We start from the raw sequence: 17,901 nt of genomic DNA on the forward strand, positions 1-17,901 counted from the left end.
CCGCCCCCCGTGTGGGGACGGGCCCGGCCCCGCCCGCGCGGGACCCGGATGGGCCCTACGTGATGGGCCCTGCGTGACGCGGGGCCGGGGCAGGTGAGGGCGGGCGGGGAGAGGCGGCCCCGCTGCCCCCCTCCCGTCCATCCCCCGGCTGATGCGGCGGCGGCTGCTCCCCCCGGAGCCGGGGCTCTGCTACCGACCCCCGGCGGCAGCGCGGGAGGGGCCGCTCAGGTGAGGGGCGGGAGGGGCCGCGGGGCGGGAGGGGGACGGAGCGGGGGCCGCTGCCCCGCGTCCGGGCGCTCCGTTCAGACTGTGCAGGAGGCCCCAGCAAGTCGCTAGGTGACAGTTAACAGTTATTTATTTATTAATTAATTATTGATTTACCTGCCGGACGCCTGGTGTACCCACCTGAGCCCGCCTGGGGGCTGTGCTGCCCGGTCGTGGGTGATGCTCTGCTCCCCTCGGCTGTCAGAGTGCAGAGCGGCTCCAGGCTCGAAAAGCTGTGGAATTCCGTGTGAGGTGGCAGTGCCAGCCACCAGCGAGTACAGCCCCAGTGTCCTTTACCCACTGGTTGCTCGCAGCTCCCAGTCAGGTCTCCCTGCTGTCCTGCTGCTGCCCTGGAAGTCACTGGTGATGGAGGGTCCCATTATACACACCCATACACCGTGTCTGTGCTCCCTGCTGCAAAGGTTAAGTTACACTATCCCTTCATCATACTCTGTGTTGGCTTTTGCTCATGCCTAGAGGTGCTGAGAATGTCCAGCATTTTACAGTCCAATGTATAATACCATTTACTGCAGCTCAGGTATCCTGCCCCCTTTTTCAGGGTGCTCCTTCACTGTTCTGATGCAGATTTATGAGAATTTACTGGATGTCATGTCTCGTCCCAGCGTGTTCACACAAACCTTTGATCATCTGAGTCTTTTGAAGATAGGTATGGAGAGACTGCTAAGTGACATCTCCTGTGACCTCACAGGGACCCAGTTTCTCTTGAAAAAGGGGGAGCCTTCCTAAAATCCAGTTGGTATCTCCTCAAAACAAGCACATCCCGAGGAGTTAGCCTTGAACTGAATTCTGTGTGGGTCTCCTAGGATGGATTCATACATCAGTACCTTACTGAAAAAGACTGAAAATGACCATTTAATCATTATGTCACTTTTTTTGTAGATATGTAGCTTTTTTAGGTGTGTCACTTTGCCGACACTCATGTAATCTCAAAGTATTTAAGAAAAGGTTGTTTAAACCAATACAGAAAAGCTGAGGGAACAGCAGAGCCTTGAAAAGTTTTGTTGACTCTTACTATCCAGTCCAACTTAATGCTGCTGTAGGGTTGCTATCATTCCCTGGGGAATGAAGCCAAACTGGCAGGGCCAGTTCATTTACTGAGATGTCTTTGGGGGGTGGGTGTGTGTGTGACAGTATCTGAGCTGTCCATAACAAAGCTCCAGGAAGCAATCTCTGCATTTAAATGCCAGGTAGAAGGACTGGCAGGAGGTATTTTTGGTAGAGTTGGATGCTGCTGACATTGGCTCAGTTAAATATTTGATTTAATAATTTTGTTCATTGATGATGCCTTCTCATTAACTGTCTGTTGATCTGCACTCAGATATATTTGAAAGTGAAATGGATGCATTTACTTAGTTTAAATAAATAAAACAAACCCTGTAACTTTAATGAGAGATTTAACAAAAGGAATATTTTTGTGCATAATTAAAAATAATTATTGCACGTTCTTTAAGTGGCAAGAAGAGGATAAGACCAGGTTGGATGGGGCTTGGAGCAACCTGGTGTAGTGGAAGGTGTCCCTGCCCAGGGCAGGGGGTTGGAACAAGATGAGCTTTAAGGTCCCTTCCAACCCAAACCATTCTTGATTTTATGATACAGATGGATGCATATTCTTCATGAAATGCAGAGAACTGAGTGTCTGTCAGAGAACTGGGCAGTGATCAGCTTCTGTTTTTCTTTCAGGGAGACTCTGCTCCTGTCACCACTCCAGTGTTCCACTGCTCCGTGCCCGGGGGTGAACTGGTGAAGCAAACCTAGAGAGGGACTTCAGTCACCTTTTAATGAAGGTCAAAAAACAGGTTAAACTTGTCAGTGATTCATCTCTTCATTTTACTGCCACTAAACTTAATCTTGAAATCCTGGGCCGAGAATTGTCTGCCAAACCTCGCTGTTGAGGGCATTGTTTGTGTGAATGTTCCAATGGCAAAGGAGGCTGTTACTCCTGGGTGTAAGAGAATTAAGGTATGCTCTCTCATGGTTTTTTTTTTCTTAAACCTTGGTGTCATGTTGAAGGAGGATGATGAAAGAGGAAGAATTCCTTTTTCTCAGACCTCTAGTTCTGGTAGGAAAGAGGCCCTTTTTGGTACAGTGCCAAATGGAGGAACTTACCCCAAACACGTTCTGGGGTCGATGATTCCCATGTACTTAATGGAGCTGAATGTTGTTTATTCACAGGATGATCCATTTAAGTGAAATATATGGGACATTCTTGAAAAATGTAGGCAATTACAGAACACATTTTTGGTCAATCTTGAGTCTTAAGAGAACTAGAAATAGCAGGCAAAGCACTGGTGTCAAGTGACAGCATTATAAATAATACATTCACAGTAAATACAGGCTCACTCAATTTTGACTGTGCATCTTATAAATGAAGCTTCTGCAAGCTGTTTCTGGGTGATAATTTGTTTACTTCTTTAAAGGAGCCCTACCAAAATAATATTTCATTTATGTTGTGTCTGTTCTTTATCTGTGAGGCGTAGTTGAGTTGTTTTGATAATTGATAATGTCGGAACAAATGTTGTTTCAGGACAAATATTAAAATTGCTAACAGGGTGTGGACATTGAGAAGCCCTTCCATCCTTATTTGTCTGCCTATGCATTGGACTGTGGTGGAAAAATGGTTATAAACTGTAGAGAAGAGAAGTTAAATACCTGTCCTGAGCTGACCCAAACCTCTTAACGAGCTGCAGCTTAAACGGAATGTTTGACACTTCAGGGTACCTATTTATCTGTGTTTATTATGGTGTTAAACAGGGTGTAGAATTCACATCCAAATTTTGGTAAAAGCAGGCTGTGAACACTCCCTCAGAACGTGGAGACTGTGATCTGATCAGCTCTCTGCAGAGTATCTGTTTTGCCCAGGAGCATCCAGGGTCTGTCTGGGCTCTTTCTGAACTTGCAGCATTTCCTTTAAGAGCTGGGATCTACAAACAGGCTGATGATGTGCACAATGCACTGTATTAGCAGAATTATACAATTAATCATGTCTTTCAAAATTCTGTGTCATTTCTTCTTGCTGATTTTGATGGGAAGCACCCTTTATGAAACATTTGTTTAGTCAATAAATAAACACACCAGATGTACTCGTGTAAATAATCCTTCTCTTTTTATATTTCATAGTGATTTCAGAGAAGGAGCTTGCAGGGTTAGAGCTAAAGCCTGTGGTAGTGCCTTTGTTATGGCGTTGTGATGCTGCTGGAGGCACCACAGCATTCCTGGAAACAGGGATTTTACATAATGCAGCGTAGAGGGAGCAGCAGGGTTTCTTCTCTTTGCTGCTCTGCTCTTTCAGTTATTATTTTTATAGTGCAGCTGGTTAGTCCATCCCGTCCTGAGGTTGAAGGTGGGCTGTGAAAGCCGGAAAGGAAATGGATAATTAGCAGTAAATGCGCAGAATAATGAGCAGAATTAAATACATGTGTGTCAGATGGGCGCGTTCGTGTGCGATGAGATGTGATGCGGTGGGCACGGAGACATCGGGTTTCTCCGGCTGGTTAGAAACCTCGACTGGAAAATTTGCCAGGGAATGCTGAGCGGAGCCTGCCCGTGCCCGTCCCCGCGAGCGGCGAGCGGCTGAAGGTGACAGACGGAGCGCGGGTGTCGCCCGGCGCGGGGCCAATGGCAGGACGTGTTCCTGCATCCCGCCCATGGCGAGGGACAGGCTGGGCCAGCGGCCACCCAAATCCACCCAGCAAATGACATTTCCCTGCAAAAGCGCGGCGGAGCCAATCGCTCCCTGCACTGTGCAGCCAATGGATGCCGGGCTCTTACCCAGCCACTGACAGCGGCTCCGGGGCTGGAGGGCCTTGGGAAAGCTCTGCCAGGCGCGTTCCTGCACAGCCCGAGCCCCCGGTGCGGGTCCCATCCGTGCCGTGATTCATTTCCCGGCCGCAGCGATGCCATTGTGAGCCCTCGGGGTGACGCGGCCAGCGACGCGTCCCGCCCGCCCCGACCCGCGGCTGGCGGGGGCAGCCCGAGGTGATCCGGGGGTTGTGTTCCCGTTTAGCAGTGCCACGGCTGCCTACCCAGCAGACCTGCTCCCCAGAGCCAGAGGGATGGTGGTAGTTACGGGGCAGAACAAAGTGAGCGGAAACCCGGATGATGCCATGTCGAGCTCGGATGCAGAGGATGATTTCCAAGAGCCGGCCACTCCTACTGCAACCCAGGCAGGACAAGCTCTACCTCTGCTGCCCCAGGAGGTAAGAGCTCCCCGGTGCTGCTCACCTGACAAGGTCCAGTGATGGCAGCACGCACTGCTCAGCTGCCAAAGAATCCGGGATTTATTTGCTGGACTATTTGTGGATGCCCAGTTCAGTTTCCATTAGTAGCTAAATGTTTGAATAAAACTAAGTCTCTTGAATTTATTTCAGTTGCTTGACGGCTTTAGCTGTAAGTTCCATCCATGTTTGGAGTTGAGAAATACAATGAAGTGTTTATTCTGGTACTTCAGGCGTCTTAGAGTGTAATACTAAGATCTTAGGCCTGATGTAAATACAAAATCACTGGGGATTTTTAGTGTATGGTTTAGCAGTGTAAAGAAACCAGCAGAGTAGCAACTGAATGCAAGTCCCAAGGCTGGCCTGAGATTTCTTCCCTTTTTTTTTTTCCTCTGCATGTGTGTCTGTCTCTGTGTAAGGGTGGGGAGCCAAGAGGAGGCGTTAATACTTTAAATTAATATCTGGCATTAAAGCTGAGTGGAATCTGCTGTTTCAGATTCCAGCTACAATTAAACCACTCTGATTGCACCCAGAAGCCAAAGTATCCAAGCTGTTAACCCTCAAACCTCTCTGGTTTGTGGCAGCAGGGCAGGGAAGGGGAGTTTGTCACGGCGGCAAAGACCGCACGCTGTGTTTTGGAAGCTGCAACCCTGCAAAAGGCTGGAGGCTCCTCTCTGATGATGTGATTGCTTTTGCAGTTTCCAGAAGTTGTCCCCCTGAACGTGGGAGGGATGTACTTCACCACGAGACTGTCCACCCTGAGGCGTTACGAGGACACCATGCTGGCAGCCATGTTCAGCGGGAGGCACTACATCCCCACGGATGCTGAAGGCAGGTACTTCATCGACAGAGATGGAACCTACTTTGGGTATGTGCAGTGTCCCCAGTGCTCCCAGAGTTCTTCCTGAAGAAAGTCAGTTTTCAAGAAAAATAAGTTTTGTAACGTTTATTTTCCTTCTGGTGAAATCCCGTTTGTGTGGGAGGTAAATGTGGCTGGCTGGCATCCACACCCTCAAAACATACCAATAGTATATGGCAATTAAACAGCTATTCATTTGACTCTCAAGTTATGCAATGGGAAAGGAAAAGCAACCAATGTTTTGTATTTGTACACTGTCTCCTCTAGAGTGTCTCCTTTCAAGGTATTAAGTTGCTTTGATGTCTTAAAAAAGAATGTGTTTGGTGTTGCTTTACATAGGAAGCTCCTTTGAACAGCACTGGTTTTTAATTGATATTACAGTATCTAGGATAAAGAAGGAATGGAAGGAATGCATCTAGCTTTCTTACACAGTTGAAAGTATGTTATTTTCAGTCTTTAAACAGGATATAACAGAACTGGTAAAAAAGCCCAAGCCTCAAAGAATTTCTTTTTTAAAATTATTTTTGCTGGTAGTGCCACATCCCTTCACCTTCAAAATTCCTTCTTAAGGAAGGTCAGTAATAGTTTGTTAGTTAATACTTACAAAGTGATTTCTTTCCTTGTAAAAAATCTTGTCACATAACATTGTCAGAGCTGCAAGGAAATGTTCTCTCTTCTTTATAAAATTCTTATTCTGTATATGGCCCTGAGCCTGTGTAGAGAAACCTCCTTTGCAGATGAACCATCCATTCAGATACAATCCTGGATCTGTGTGAGATAAAATGTCCATGCATATATTTCTCTAGGAAAATGTTATTTTGTCACAGACCTAAATTTGAAATACAGTGACTACAATCTCTTTCTCATGGAATAATGTATCCTCTTCTATTTGAAGTGGTTCCTCCTCATTGAACTTTTTGTTTAAAATAGGATTATGTTTTTTTGAATGAGTTTTGACATTAACAGAGGCAAAATATGGAATGGTGACTTGGAAACTTGAACGTGGCAAATGATTTTAAAACCAGATGTTGGGAATATGGATCACTTGTTTCAGTTACTGTCTAAACATAAGGATTTCTGTCTCAAGAGAGTAAACAATAAACATCCAGCATTTCCTCTCTTTTACCACCTGCAACAGTTTTGGCAGAAATGTGTTCCTTAATAATATTTTTGCCCTTTTTTTTAGAGACATACTTAACTTTCTGCGCTCTGGTGACCTGCCACCAAGAGAACGAGTGAGGTCAGTTTACAAGGAAGCTCAGTATTATTCCATAGGACCATTGCTAGACAATCTAGAGGATATCCAGCCTCTGAAAGGAGAAAAAGTTAGACAAGCTTTCCTGGGCCTAATGCCATATTACAAAGGTAAATAAATGAAGGAGTGTTGACTGTTTCTTCTAGTGTGATTCGAGTGTTGTGCTTTCAGTCTGCTTTCAGCTTCCAGGCTAATTGCACTACAGTTGAGAAGTTCATTATGTGCTTTTCATGCTGTTTAGATCTGTGAGGTCTCCACGTCAGATTTGTTACAAGGATGTGGATTTTTATTTAAGAAGGAGCAATATCTAGGCCATAACATGCAAGGCTTATTAAATGAGAGGGTTTCTCTGCTTTTGTTGTGTCAGGACCTGCAGCTGAATAAACTTGGGCCTATTGTAAGGACACCAAGTTCACCAGATAACTGAGATTGATTTGATTGCTGTCTATTTTGCTACATGCAGTTTCCTGTTAGGCTGAGAATAACTCATCAAACACTGCAGTAATATGTTTCACGTGAAATAGTTGCATTTGATCTCTTTTACTTGATACTTCGTTGTAATTCTCTATTTTTGGGTGTTCTGGGGTTTGTTTTTTTTTTAGATCACTTGGAACGGATAATCGAAATAGCAAAGCTCCGAGCTATGCAGAGAAAAGCCAGATTTGCAAAACTGAAGGTCTGTGTCTTCAAAGAGGAGATGCCCATCACTCCCTACGAGTGCCCCCACTTCAATTCCCTGCGTTTTGAGAGGAGTGAGAGCGAGACCAAGCTGTTTGAGCACCACTGTGAGGTGGATGTGTCCTTCGGGCCCTGGGAGGCCGTGGCCGATGTCTACGACCTGCTGCACTGCATCGTGACAGACCTGTCTGACAGGGGCATCACTGTGGACCACCAGTGCATCGGGGTGTGTGACAAACACCTCATCAACCACTACTACTGCAAGAGGCCCATCTATGAGTTCAAGATCACTTGGTGGTGAGTTGTTTTGTCCGGGACGGCGCGAGGGATGAAAGGACTTCTGGGTGACAGTCGATTGCTTCGGGTATTTTTGCACCGTGTCTCTGGAAATGCATTGCTGCTAACATTCCTTGGAGTCAGTGAGCTGCTCAGCAAAGGGAACCTGGTGCAGGGGTTAAAGAACCTCTGGAATCTTGCAAAACCAGCCTGACATCAGACTGTTGGCTCAGGTACCTTAAAGAGGCACAACACAAAAATCACCTCATGGGAATGGTGGAGAGGAGTGTCTGACATCTTCTAAAAGGTGCCCCCAGCCACGTGGCTTTAGTATCCCAGTCTGCAGAATGGAATTGCAGATCTCTCCTGCTTTATTGGGAAGCTGGGGTGCTAATAATGCTGACATGTGGTTCAGCTTTACCCACTTAGAGATGTTTTAGTTCCTACTTAAACTTACCACTTTATAAAATTGAGTAATACCCAGCACAAAGATTCTGGAAATATAATTTTGATGTAATAGATAATTTAAAAAAGGGGGAAAAAAGAGTGTTCCCTATATATTATTAATTGTTGTCAGGATTAAGGTGTATTTCTTTTTTAATTAAGAATCTACATTGTGAATTATAATGTTATATTTCAATTATTATTATTGTTATAACAAGGAATAGCAGATTTGGAATATATTCCTTAATGCTTTTAGGAATAATAACTGTCCATGGAAGACTTGTGCCTGTTTTTAGCCTTAGAAATTCTAAATGTTTACAATATCTACAAAAAAAAAAAAAAAGAAGCTCTATAGAATCAGGTCATTTACAAAGGCTTTTGGTAAATGAGAAAACCCCATATGTATGTTCCTATTAGCAGAAGTAAGAGGAATATTTAATGTATATTATTTTATTACTGACTCTTTTTACATTCTGTGATATTAAACATTGTTCTAGAGTTAAAATCAGATGATACAGTACAAGTGCTTCCTTCACCTCACCTTCTTCAGACAATTAATTCTTATTTTTATCATTCTTGTTGACCCTTCCTGGTGTCATACGAGGAAAAACAAAATTCAGCCTTCCTATTCAAATATTTCTCCAATTATAAATCAGTAGATCTGGGTAATAATTCCCTTTCCATGCCAAAAGAGGCAGCCATTGCAGAATCACATTCTTTTCAGAAGGCAGTTGTTGCACTTCTGACATGAGTAACCACATCCCAAAGTTGAATTACTTGATGTCCAAAACCAAAAGGGAGATTTAAACGTCTGCAGATATTAATGTTTTGTGAGGTATAGGAAACTCAGCTGTTTTTCTAAAATACTCCACTTGAAGGGACTTCCAAATAATCTTAAGGAGAGAGAAAAAGTAAATATTTGCATATTGCATTCCACTGGATTAGATGATCCAACAATATTGCTTAATTAAGCTTTTGACCAAAACGCTTAAGAAACACATTAATTACAGGGATCAGAATTCTTAGTTACCTGAGGTAATTTTTAGTATAATTCTAAAAACTTTATGGTCAAATTGTCTTGCAAAAAAAGAGCCAAATTGTTTGCATTGTCACACTTTCAGGCACTTAATTTAGCAATTTTTAGTAAATTGTCTCTCTGTAGTGGGGGCTCTAATGATCTCTTTGCAAATGTTTACTTACAGAGGCTCGTTTTCAAGTGCTGAGTTTCCAGTCCAGAGCTTGAAATGGCATTTGGATCTTAAGTTTTTTTAAATTGTTTTCTTAAATATTGGCCTTTGTGTTACAAGTTCTTGTACTTGTGTTTGGCCACCCAAAATTAAGAGTTAAACTGAGACTAGTAAAGCTTCCCTACAATGAGAGGAACTTGGTTTCTTTGCTGCTTTGCTGGCTTCATTTATTTTCCTTTTATTTTTTTTTCCCAGGGAATCTTAAACTGCAAACCACAATTTCTTCCAAAATTACGTAAGATCTTAAAGCTGAGGCTTACAAACTTTTGGCTGCTTGTCCACTTCAGACATTTAAATTCAGGATTTTCAGCATAGTTTATTTAGGGATTACAATGAGAATTGCAGTGTTTTTTTGCCATTTCCCACATATATATTTACACAGGACAGAACTCTGGTTTGAATTTCAGCACCACTTGCAGAAACAGGACCCAGTCTGATTTTTAACAGTGTGTTTTTTGGTTTGGATTTAAGAATTTTCTCACTGTTTTTATAGAGAAGCTGTGACGACAAAACCCCTGTTTTGACCACGTTTGCTATTTCTTAATATGCACATGCTGATATTTTATTACTTTTCCCTGTTCATTGCTTTAAAAAAGTAAGGAAAACCACCGACCCAAAAAGATAAAATGAAAATCTTGGTTTGTATCAGCTGCACCTTAATCAAAGCTCTCATCCTTCCAGTCCTCCTGGAGGCAGCAGACATTCAGTGCAATAATGGGAAGGAAAACATGGATTTAAGCCCACGTGCTTTCATTAAACACATCCGTTCTGTGCTGGGATTTGGGCAGGTTAACCCTATTTTTATTGACTGCCCCTGTTCTAAGCAGTCTTTGTTTACAACCATTTAGATGATCTTGCCTAATCTGTGCTCATTTTTTGACAGAAGCAGAGGAGTTGTGCAGGAGGATGGCAGGGGAGTAGAATCTAATCACTGCTTTATGTAACATTATTGACTTTTCTTGGCGTGTAGCATAACTTTGGAAATTCTCCATTTGCAACAGAAATGTGAGTAGCTGATCTACTAAATCTGTGTTTAACAGGATTGATGTTTTTGTACATTGTGGATGCTTCTGATTAAACTCAATGCCTATGGAATACTGCTTTTTTTTTTTTTCCTCTAGGACTTTTCTTTATATCCAGCCAGGCCAGAGGTTTGCTAGAACATATTTACCTATTTCTCCATGCTTCTCTTGGCTTTTTTGCCACTTTAGCATCTACAAAGCTACTTTTCCACCCCCACACCCTCAAATCCCTGTGTTTGTGAGCTGGCACTGGAAACAAATTGGGCACAGTAAATAGTCTGGTGTCATCAATATAACCTTGCTGTGAATATCATGTTTGCAGATCATTAAAAGGACAGTGCATGTCCATTTAGCTGATTCAGTTTGAAGGACATATATTTTTTATTTCATATTCTGAGGCTGGATACAGGCCTCTTTTCCATTTTTAGTTCCAAATTGATACACAGGAACACACATATTACAATTGACTTTTTTTCTTCCCCCAAATAAGTCTGAAATATTTTCAGAGCCCAGATCACATATCTGGATTGCAGTGATTATTCTGCTTTTATCAATACTGGTGGGACAATTGGGGGATACTTATTTAAAATTAGAATTGTTAGCTATTGTTTTATGTTGCTGTGTGTATGAAAAAAACTTGACAAGACTAATTCTTTTTAACATTCCCTCTGGAACGTTTAACATTCCCTCTGGAATCCACTCTGCAGTGGTTTTTAACAGGGAGCAAAGGGAGGTCTAATTATCAGGTCTCATCTTAAATGACTTGGCCAATTCCACAGCACATTCAGTATTTCTGCATCTGTTTTACACTTGTAAAATAAGAAGGGTGAGAAAAGGAAAATTTAAAAATGAAGGAAAAAACCTCATCTTTCTGAATCACTCAAAATGACCTGAAAATATATTTATGTGCAGCAGCCACTTTATTGATTTCAAGAGCTTAAAAAAAAATATAAAAATAACTTTTGAGCTTGCTGTGGGCTTCTTAACTTGAATACCCAATACCCTACATAGGAATCTGAAATACTCCTTGGTGAACTTCAGTCCTCCTTGGTGCTGCCAGCTTTGATCTGGGAAGCCTTTGAGCCATAAACAGATTCTCTGTGGTCCTCGTGGTGCATGTTTTCTTCTGAGACTGCTGGGCTTTTATTTTTATTTTAAAGCTTATTTTAAGCAAAACTTATAATGAGGGATCAGCTTCTGCATTGGTGAGGGTGTGAGTTCTCTGGTTTGTTTTGGAGCACTTCAGGTCTGAGTTACCTGAGTAACAAAAGCAGTGAGTTATCGCAGCAGGAAGTTCTGCATGACCCCCTTTTGATGGATTTTTTAAAGTTTTTAGGAAGTCTGCCTGGGAGACACCTCCTGATGTAATATATGCAAATACCTGAACTTGTTAATGTGAATATTTTTGAGATTTTGTGGTTCAGTTTTGTAATATTCTCCCCTGAAACTAGCAAGAGTGCTAAGGGTTGAGTTAAACACTGGTTTTCTGATAAGCCAGTCTATGCCTTAGATATCTCCTGCCCTCATTTTGTAAAATCACTCATCCCAAAGGCGTTTGATGTAGGAAAAAGTCAAGGCTGTTATCATTACAGGAAAACCAGGAATCTTCCTTGATTCTCAACAATGAGTCATTAAGAGAATTAGGGCTTGTTAATCCACTCACACCCTCCATTCTTCACTCTGGTGGTCTTGGGGCTGGGTCTGGATCACAAGAGTCCTTGAAGGCAAAACTCAAACACTTCTGTTATGAGAACTGAGCTGATTTGCATAAGCACCTAATTTGGCCTTTGCTGAGTGATTGTTAAAATTCCTGCAAAGCGAAGGATGTCGATATTTTAAACTGTTCCAAGCAATAGCTTTGTTAAACCCTAATCTGCTCTGAGCCAGTGGATGTATTGTCAGGGGTTGGCCAGGTCTTTTATCTGTGCTTCTCGGTGTATCTGTGTTTTCCCAGGGGAGTCTGAAGCCCAGGGAGGTTGCTGATCACACCCAGGGAATACATTTTCAGGTGTGTCCTGAGCTCGAGCTGGATTTTGGAGATACGAAAGTGGGAGGGAATTAGTTCTGCAGTGTGTTCCCCAGGGATGATCCTCACTACTTCTAAAGGAACACTTTGGTGAGGTGCTGATCCACACTCCCCCACAGCTCCCTTTGTGAGCTGAAGTGTAAAAGGCAGGAGGGGATGAGGTGTCTGGGCTGAACACTCACAGTGAGATGACTCTGACTGGATCCCCCCTGGGCCTCACCCCCTCCTCTGCCCCTGCAGATGTACAACTCTGTGTGCAGGAAATTTAGTACTTCTCTCTGCTGCACCCTCAGATTTGTTTGCAAGGTGAATGCTTAGTCTGTTTTAAAATAAAGGGGTTGTTTTAATATTGCAATATGGTGACTGATAGTTGCTAAAGAATCAGTGAAAACCTGATTACTGTCAAAAATACCTGAGTAAATCAATTAAACTAACTTATAGCATAATCACTTTAATTTCACTCTTCTTATTTTTTTTAGTAAAGATCTACTTCTTTTAAGGGCTTACATTTGTTTATCCTTCAGCTTGCTATGAGCTGAAGGATAAACTGCACAATCCCTCATCTGTTTGGGGTTTTTCCCTTAAAATCTAATTACTCATATAATTAAAGGTCATGATTTTCTAGCTTCATTTGGCATTTGCAAGCCCTGGGAACCCTCCTTCCCAGCTTTATTCTCACTGCTCATTCTTCTTTATAGATGACATGGGACAGGTGACATGATGAGGAAGATGATGGAAGTGCCAGCAGGGAAAAGCTCCTGTCAGAGCTGGTGGTTTCCACTGCAGGGTGTTCTTTGGGCTTGATTTCAGCTCTTGTTCTGTGTGAGGCACAGGAACCTTCAGCACCATTTGTGTGAGCTCAGTCTGTCAGGAATTCAGGGCAGCTTCCACTGGCCTTTCATTTCTGTGTGAGTTCACTGTGGTGTTGATTCTGGGAGCTAAGAGGGTGGGAAAATCCAGTGGATTGCAGGGTCACACTGCTTGAACTTTATGCCACAGCTGGATCTTTCTGCATGGCAAAGCAGAGTAATCATTTGGGACACAACTGCAGGACAGGTAAGAGAAGACTTCAGAGCAGGGACTGTAGAAAAATCATCTCTGAACTCACTATAAAACTCTGGGATATATTTCTTTCACTTCCATCATTAAATAACTACTTAGCTCTGGGCAATTTATAGACCCCACTGGCTTTAAGTTGTGGTTCCTGGAGTTGTGCTGATCTCTTTGATCATTTGTAGGTAAACAACTGAAAATGTTTTCAGGTCATTCACACACAGCAGAGAGGACCAAGGATGGTTCTGAGTTTTGGGCTATGGAAACAGAATTTCACTTCACAGAATTTCCCCCCCCTCCAGTCTTTTGTTATCTTTCTGCACATAAGCTGATTTCAGAGGGTAATTATGCTCTGTTTATTATCTCCTGTATATAGTTCTCTAACTGGAAATCACTTTCCAGAACAGCAGTTCTTAGTCATTTTACTTACACAAGCTTAGTATTAAGTTTACCTCCACTTTCACTGTGACTTTTATAAATGGATTTTGTTTTGCTGAATTATGAATTGTATGTGTCTATGCATTGTAACCCGTAATGCCTTTGAAAATCCAGCCTGGATGCTAATGATCAGGGTTTGGAATTCTCTCCAAATGTGTTTTGTTAATAATTCTGTTGACGTGTGATGTTCAATACTGTGAGTACTGCAGTGTATTATTTCTTAATATTTTTGACTTTTCAGTTCGGGTAATATATAGTCTATGTTTTTTATTTAAAACACATAGAAGAAAATGTGGATATAAATTTGTGTTGTGCAATAAAAGATTATTATACTGAAAACTGTTGGAATCTGGCTCCTCTGGTCTGCAGCCACTGCGGTGCCCCTCCTCACCTTCCCTGGCATTCGAGTTTGCTTTGCATGACTGCAAATGAAAATTAAGACACCAATCTCTGTCTTGGGCTGTTTTAATGGCACCAAGTCGTTCATCATCACTTCCTTAGCAGATGGCATTTGTGCAGTGTCTGCTCTCTCCCCGGGGATGCTGACTGGTGTCAGATCATTTCAGTTCTCTTTCCTTCCCTCCAGTCCATGTGACACAGCGCAGAGAAAGTCCCAGTAGCTGTCCCTGATTGTGCAATGCTCGAAAACAAAGTTTCTGGATTTGCTTAGCTGGGTGCTTTCAGAAATATGTTTCTGAAGTAACTAAAATACCATTTCCTTGCTGTCCATCTGTCCTGTTGTTTCACAGCAGGATGACTGAGACCCAATGTGGCAGGGAAAAAAAAAAGACCACAACCAGGTAACTGAGAATGGGAGGAGGAGTGAGTTTGAAATAGCAGTGGCTATTTCTCTGTTTGCTGCAGTCAGCACAAATGCAGCTCTGGGGCAGGGCCCGGCTTTGGGGCGACAACAGAGGAGCTGGCCTGGGGGGTGTGTGGAGGGAGGGAAGGGAAGGGAGCAGAGCTGTTCCCTGGGCTGGAAGGGGAGGAAAACAAGAAGCCGAAGAGAACCGTGGATCTATTCGCATTTCCAGGACTCAGGAACATGTACGTGTGTGTAACAGCCCCGGTGCCGCCGTGCCAGGGCAGCTCTCCCGGCGCTCGCCCTTCCCCGGCTCCCGCTCCCGCCGCTTCCCCCTCAGGGCGGCGGGGCCGTTCCCCCCAGCCCGGCCGGGCTCCGATCCCCCCTCAGAGCTGCGGGACCGCTCCGCCCAGCCCACCCAGCCCGGCCGGGCTCCGATCCCCGCTCAGAGCTGCGGGGCCGCTCCGCCCAGCCTGGCCGGGCTCCGCTTCCTTCCGTGCGCGGTCCCGCCCCGGAGGTGCCGCCCGCCCTTCCGCCGGAGCGGAGGGAGGGCCGGAGGCAGCGCCGGGCCGGGCCGGGCCGAGGGGGCCGCGGGAGCAGCGCAGCCGAGCGGGACGGGACGGGACGGGACGGGACGGCCCCGCCGCCCGGGGCAGCCGGTGAGAGCCGAGGGGCCGCGGGCCCTGCCCCGGGTGCGGGGGCCGCGGGGACCCTCCGGTATCGCCCACACTCGTTATAAGGGTCGGGGGTCGGTGTCCGACGGGCTTCGCTCCGGCCCCGCTCCCCGGGGCTGGGCGGGGGGTCCCCCGGGCCCCACAGGGCGGCAGCGTCGGGATACGCTAAACTTAACCTTCCTCCGTGTGCAGCTCCTAAAACTAACCTTTGTTATATATCTCTATATATTGATTCCACGGGTGTGCTCCAGCAGTTAGGCAGGTGTCACTGATACCTTTCCCAGTATGCCCCCCCAGCCCGTTTTCCTGATGAGTTCCTTGTGGATCAGTGAGTTTTTAGCTTTTTTCTTGTGAGTATTGCCACTGCCCGGCTGAGGGTTAAAGCCCTTTAGGCACAAGCCAGGTGAAGCTGGGAGAATTATTTAAGATGCCTCTGAGCAGTGCGTTTTGGATGCTTTTGTGGGTGTTTGTCTTCTTCCATGTGCAGCTCCTAAAACTAATTTCTTTTTGTTACGTGTAAATATTTTTATATTTTTTAATATACTTAATGTGGTTTCAAAGAATTTCTTTTTTTTTTTTTTTAATTCCATGGGTCTGTTTCCATAGTTAACAAGGAGCAGGTGTCACTGATACCTTTCCCAATATGCTCTCCTTCCCCCCCACCCCTCCCTGCCTGTTTTCCTGATGAGCTCCTTGTGGATCAATGAGTTTTTTGACTTTTTTCCTGTAAGTGTTGCCACTGCCTGGCTTCTCACTGCACGGCTGAGGATCAAAGTCCTTTAAATTCAAGCCAGGTGAAATCTGGAGAATATTTAAAGATGCTGAGCAGCGCGTTTTGGATGCTTGTGTGGGTGTTTGTCACTCTTTGAGGCACTTTGTGTAGTGTTCAGGTTGTTCCTTCCAGCAGGGAGTGGCTGTACCCTCAGAGAGGGTGTGAGATATTGGAAGATGAATGACGTGCTTGGAGTCACAAAAAAGTTCTCTGAGGGGTTGGTTCAATGCTGTCCTAAATCCTGCTGGTGTGTGGCAGGGGCAGCATGGTTGTGATGTGGAGCTGGGTTGGCTTGAGGGGGTTTTAGAAGAAAAAGTAAACTGGTTTGTTGTTTTTTTTGGGTTGAGTGAGGCCCTCATCTGGCCCAGGGCTGGGAATTAGCAGCACTGCATGGTTTTAGAGAAAGGGTGGCATTGTGGTTATGATTTAAATCCCAATAGTCACTAAACTGTTTTTGAAGCAGGGCTTTGTGTTGGCAGCATCTCACACCAGTACTTTGGGAAGTGCACTGAGCTGCTCTTGGCTTTCCAGTTACTCAAGACTCCATTGAGACCAGTGACCAACCAGCATAGAAGGACAGGGTGATTTCCAGGAACAGTGCTTACCTCTGGAATTGGATGTGTTGGCCTTCTGGATGTTGTACACAAGTGTTCTGTAGCAGGGAGGATTAGGAAGAGAATTGTAGCTCAATGGAATGCTTTGCTGACAAAAAAAACCCCCCAAAACAACATAAAATAGAATGGAAGAATAGGATAAAAAGCCAAATATAGTGATTCCCAAGACCCCTTTACTTACCCCTTTACACAACAAACTTGTTGATTATAAGCTTGAAGATAGTCCATGATTCTGGTATTTAATTTTGTTCTGCAGTGTTATTTAAGATAGAACAGTCTTTCTTAGCTCCCTCCTCCCCCTCTTGATCTTTGCTATATAATCCCCAGTTATGCTTGTTTTTTTATCCAGATGATTAACTACTTGTGATCTAAAACTAGACCTAAAAATTATGCTTGTGAAGTCCTGCTAAAATGCTGTAACGAGTCAGGTATAAAGTGTATAAGATGTTTTGAAGTTTTTCTCTGAGGTTGTAGCCAACTTAAATTTAATCTGTGTCCAGGTGAGCGTGGCTGCAAAACATAGTGTGGAGAAGAAGTTTCTGAGGAGATTTGAGAAGCTTCAGCTAATCCTCTTCATCCTCTTTAACTCCCAATGAAAGAGTGCAAAGAGTTTTTAGATGTTTCCTGTGATTTCATTGAAAAGCAGGGTTGTGAGTCACATGTAGATGGTGAGGCACAGTCTGTTAACTCATGAGTATGTGCTACTCCTGCTGGTAGCTGAGTGCTCATGGCTACAGGCAGGAGTTAAGGATTTAATGGGGACCAACAAACCTGTAGCTTCAGGCCTCTGCTGACATTTGAGGGGGGAAAGCACATCTCCAAGCTGAGTAAACTCTGAGCTCTCTGGGCAGCGTTGGAGCCTCGTGGCCATGAGGTTTTGGAGGTTTGAAGTAGTGGCTGCAATTTCCCCTCCAAATGACAGTCCCCAGCAGTGTGGTTTGTTTGAGGTGGCTGCTCAGCCCTTGTCTGGCATCACAGTGATGACTGTTTGTTTCCTTGGCATCATTTTTTTATGTTTATCCAAGGAAACAACTGCTGTAGCTGGAATCTCTCAACTGCAAGAAAGGGGCACGTTAAAACTGCGAACACAGCAAAGATAGCAGCTGGGTTTCTTGCCTAATTCCCAAGTTGTCTAATGGCTTTTGTATTTTCTGAGATCATATTGCCCCACCCTTTCCTTTGGAGGAAATTAGCTCATGTTTAATTAGCCTTCTGCTAATTACATGCCTGAATGTTCGGGGT

The 17,901-nt window shown here is 44.2% G+C and overlaps 2 protein-coding genes across 13 annotated transcripts in view; both read left to right on the top strand.

The window, feature by feature from the left end:
* Positions 1 to 65: 65 nt before the first annotated feature.
* On the top strand, positions 66 to 14,598 carry KCTD7 (potassium channel tetramerization domain containing 7). 8 transcript variants are annotated; one of them, XM_051809756.1, is made up of 7 exons: positions 66 to 228; positions 824 to 931; positions 1,970 to 2,244; positions 4,289 to 4,481; positions 5,198 to 5,367; positions 6,545 to 6,723; positions 7,216 to 14,598. In XM_051809756.1, the coding sequence occupies exons 3-7, from the start codon at positions 2,195 to 2,197 to the stop codon at positions 7,590 to 7,592; spliced, it is 969 nt and encodes a 322-aa protein (XP_051665716.1). In that variant the 5' UTR covers positions 66 to 228; positions 824 to 931; positions 1,970 to 2,194; the 3' UTR covers positions 7,593 to 14,598. The 8 variants fall into 8 exon arrangements, with proteins under 8 accessions (XP_051665716.1, XP_051665717.1, XP_051665720.1 ...); XM_051809760.1 differs by lacking the exon at positions 66 to 228 and having other exon boundaries at positions 820 to 931; positions 7,216 to 7,588; positions 10,142 to 14,598; XM_051809757.1 differs by lacking the exon at positions 824 to 931 and having other exon boundaries at positions 1,966 to 2,244.
* The window catches only part of RABGEF1 (RAB guanine nucleotide exchange factor 1), a 23,114-nt gene continuing 19,794 nt past the window's right edge, over positions 14,582 to 17,901 (top strand). For 2 of the 5 annotated variants that reach the window (XM_051809748.1, XM_051809749.1), the window contains exon 1: positions 15,129 to 15,258. Coding sequence is in view for 1 of the 5 variants with exons in the window: in XM_051809744.1 (XP_051665704.1) it covers positions 14,843 to 14,844 (2 nt within the window). In the remaining 4 variants the exon portion in view is untranslated. Of the gene's footprint in view, positions 14,598 to 14,727; positions 14,845 to 15,106; positions 15,259 to 17,901 lie in introns of those variants that run through there. The other 3 variants (XM_051809747.1, XM_051809744.1, XM_051809750.1) reach the window with 3 other exon arrangements.

The sequence above is a fragment of the Manacus candei genome, unplaced genomic scaffold (assembly GCF_025592945.1).
Source record: "Manacus candei isolate 608988 ecotype Guabito, Panama unplaced genomic scaffold, ASM2559294v1 h1tg000076l, whole genome shotgun sequence".
In the NCBI taxonomy this organism is placed as follows: Eukaryota; Metazoa; Chordata; class Aves; order Passeriformes; family Pipridae; genus Manacus; species Manacus candei.

Bases quoted from the DNA above. Each gene is read 5' to 3' on its own strand.
- KCTD7 (XM_051809756.1), top strand. From the start codon at position 2,195: ATGTTCCAATGGCAAAGGAGGCTGTTACTCCTGGGTGTAAGAGAATTA. The intron at 4,482-5,197 runs GTAAGAGCTCCC...TTGCTTTTGCAG, and splicing joins TACCTCTGCTGCCCCAGGAG to TTTCCAGAAGTTGTCCCCCT. The intron at 6,724-7,215 runs GTAAATAAATGA...TTTTTTTTTTAG, and splicing joins CCTAATGCCATATTACAAAG to ATCACTTGGAACGGATAATC.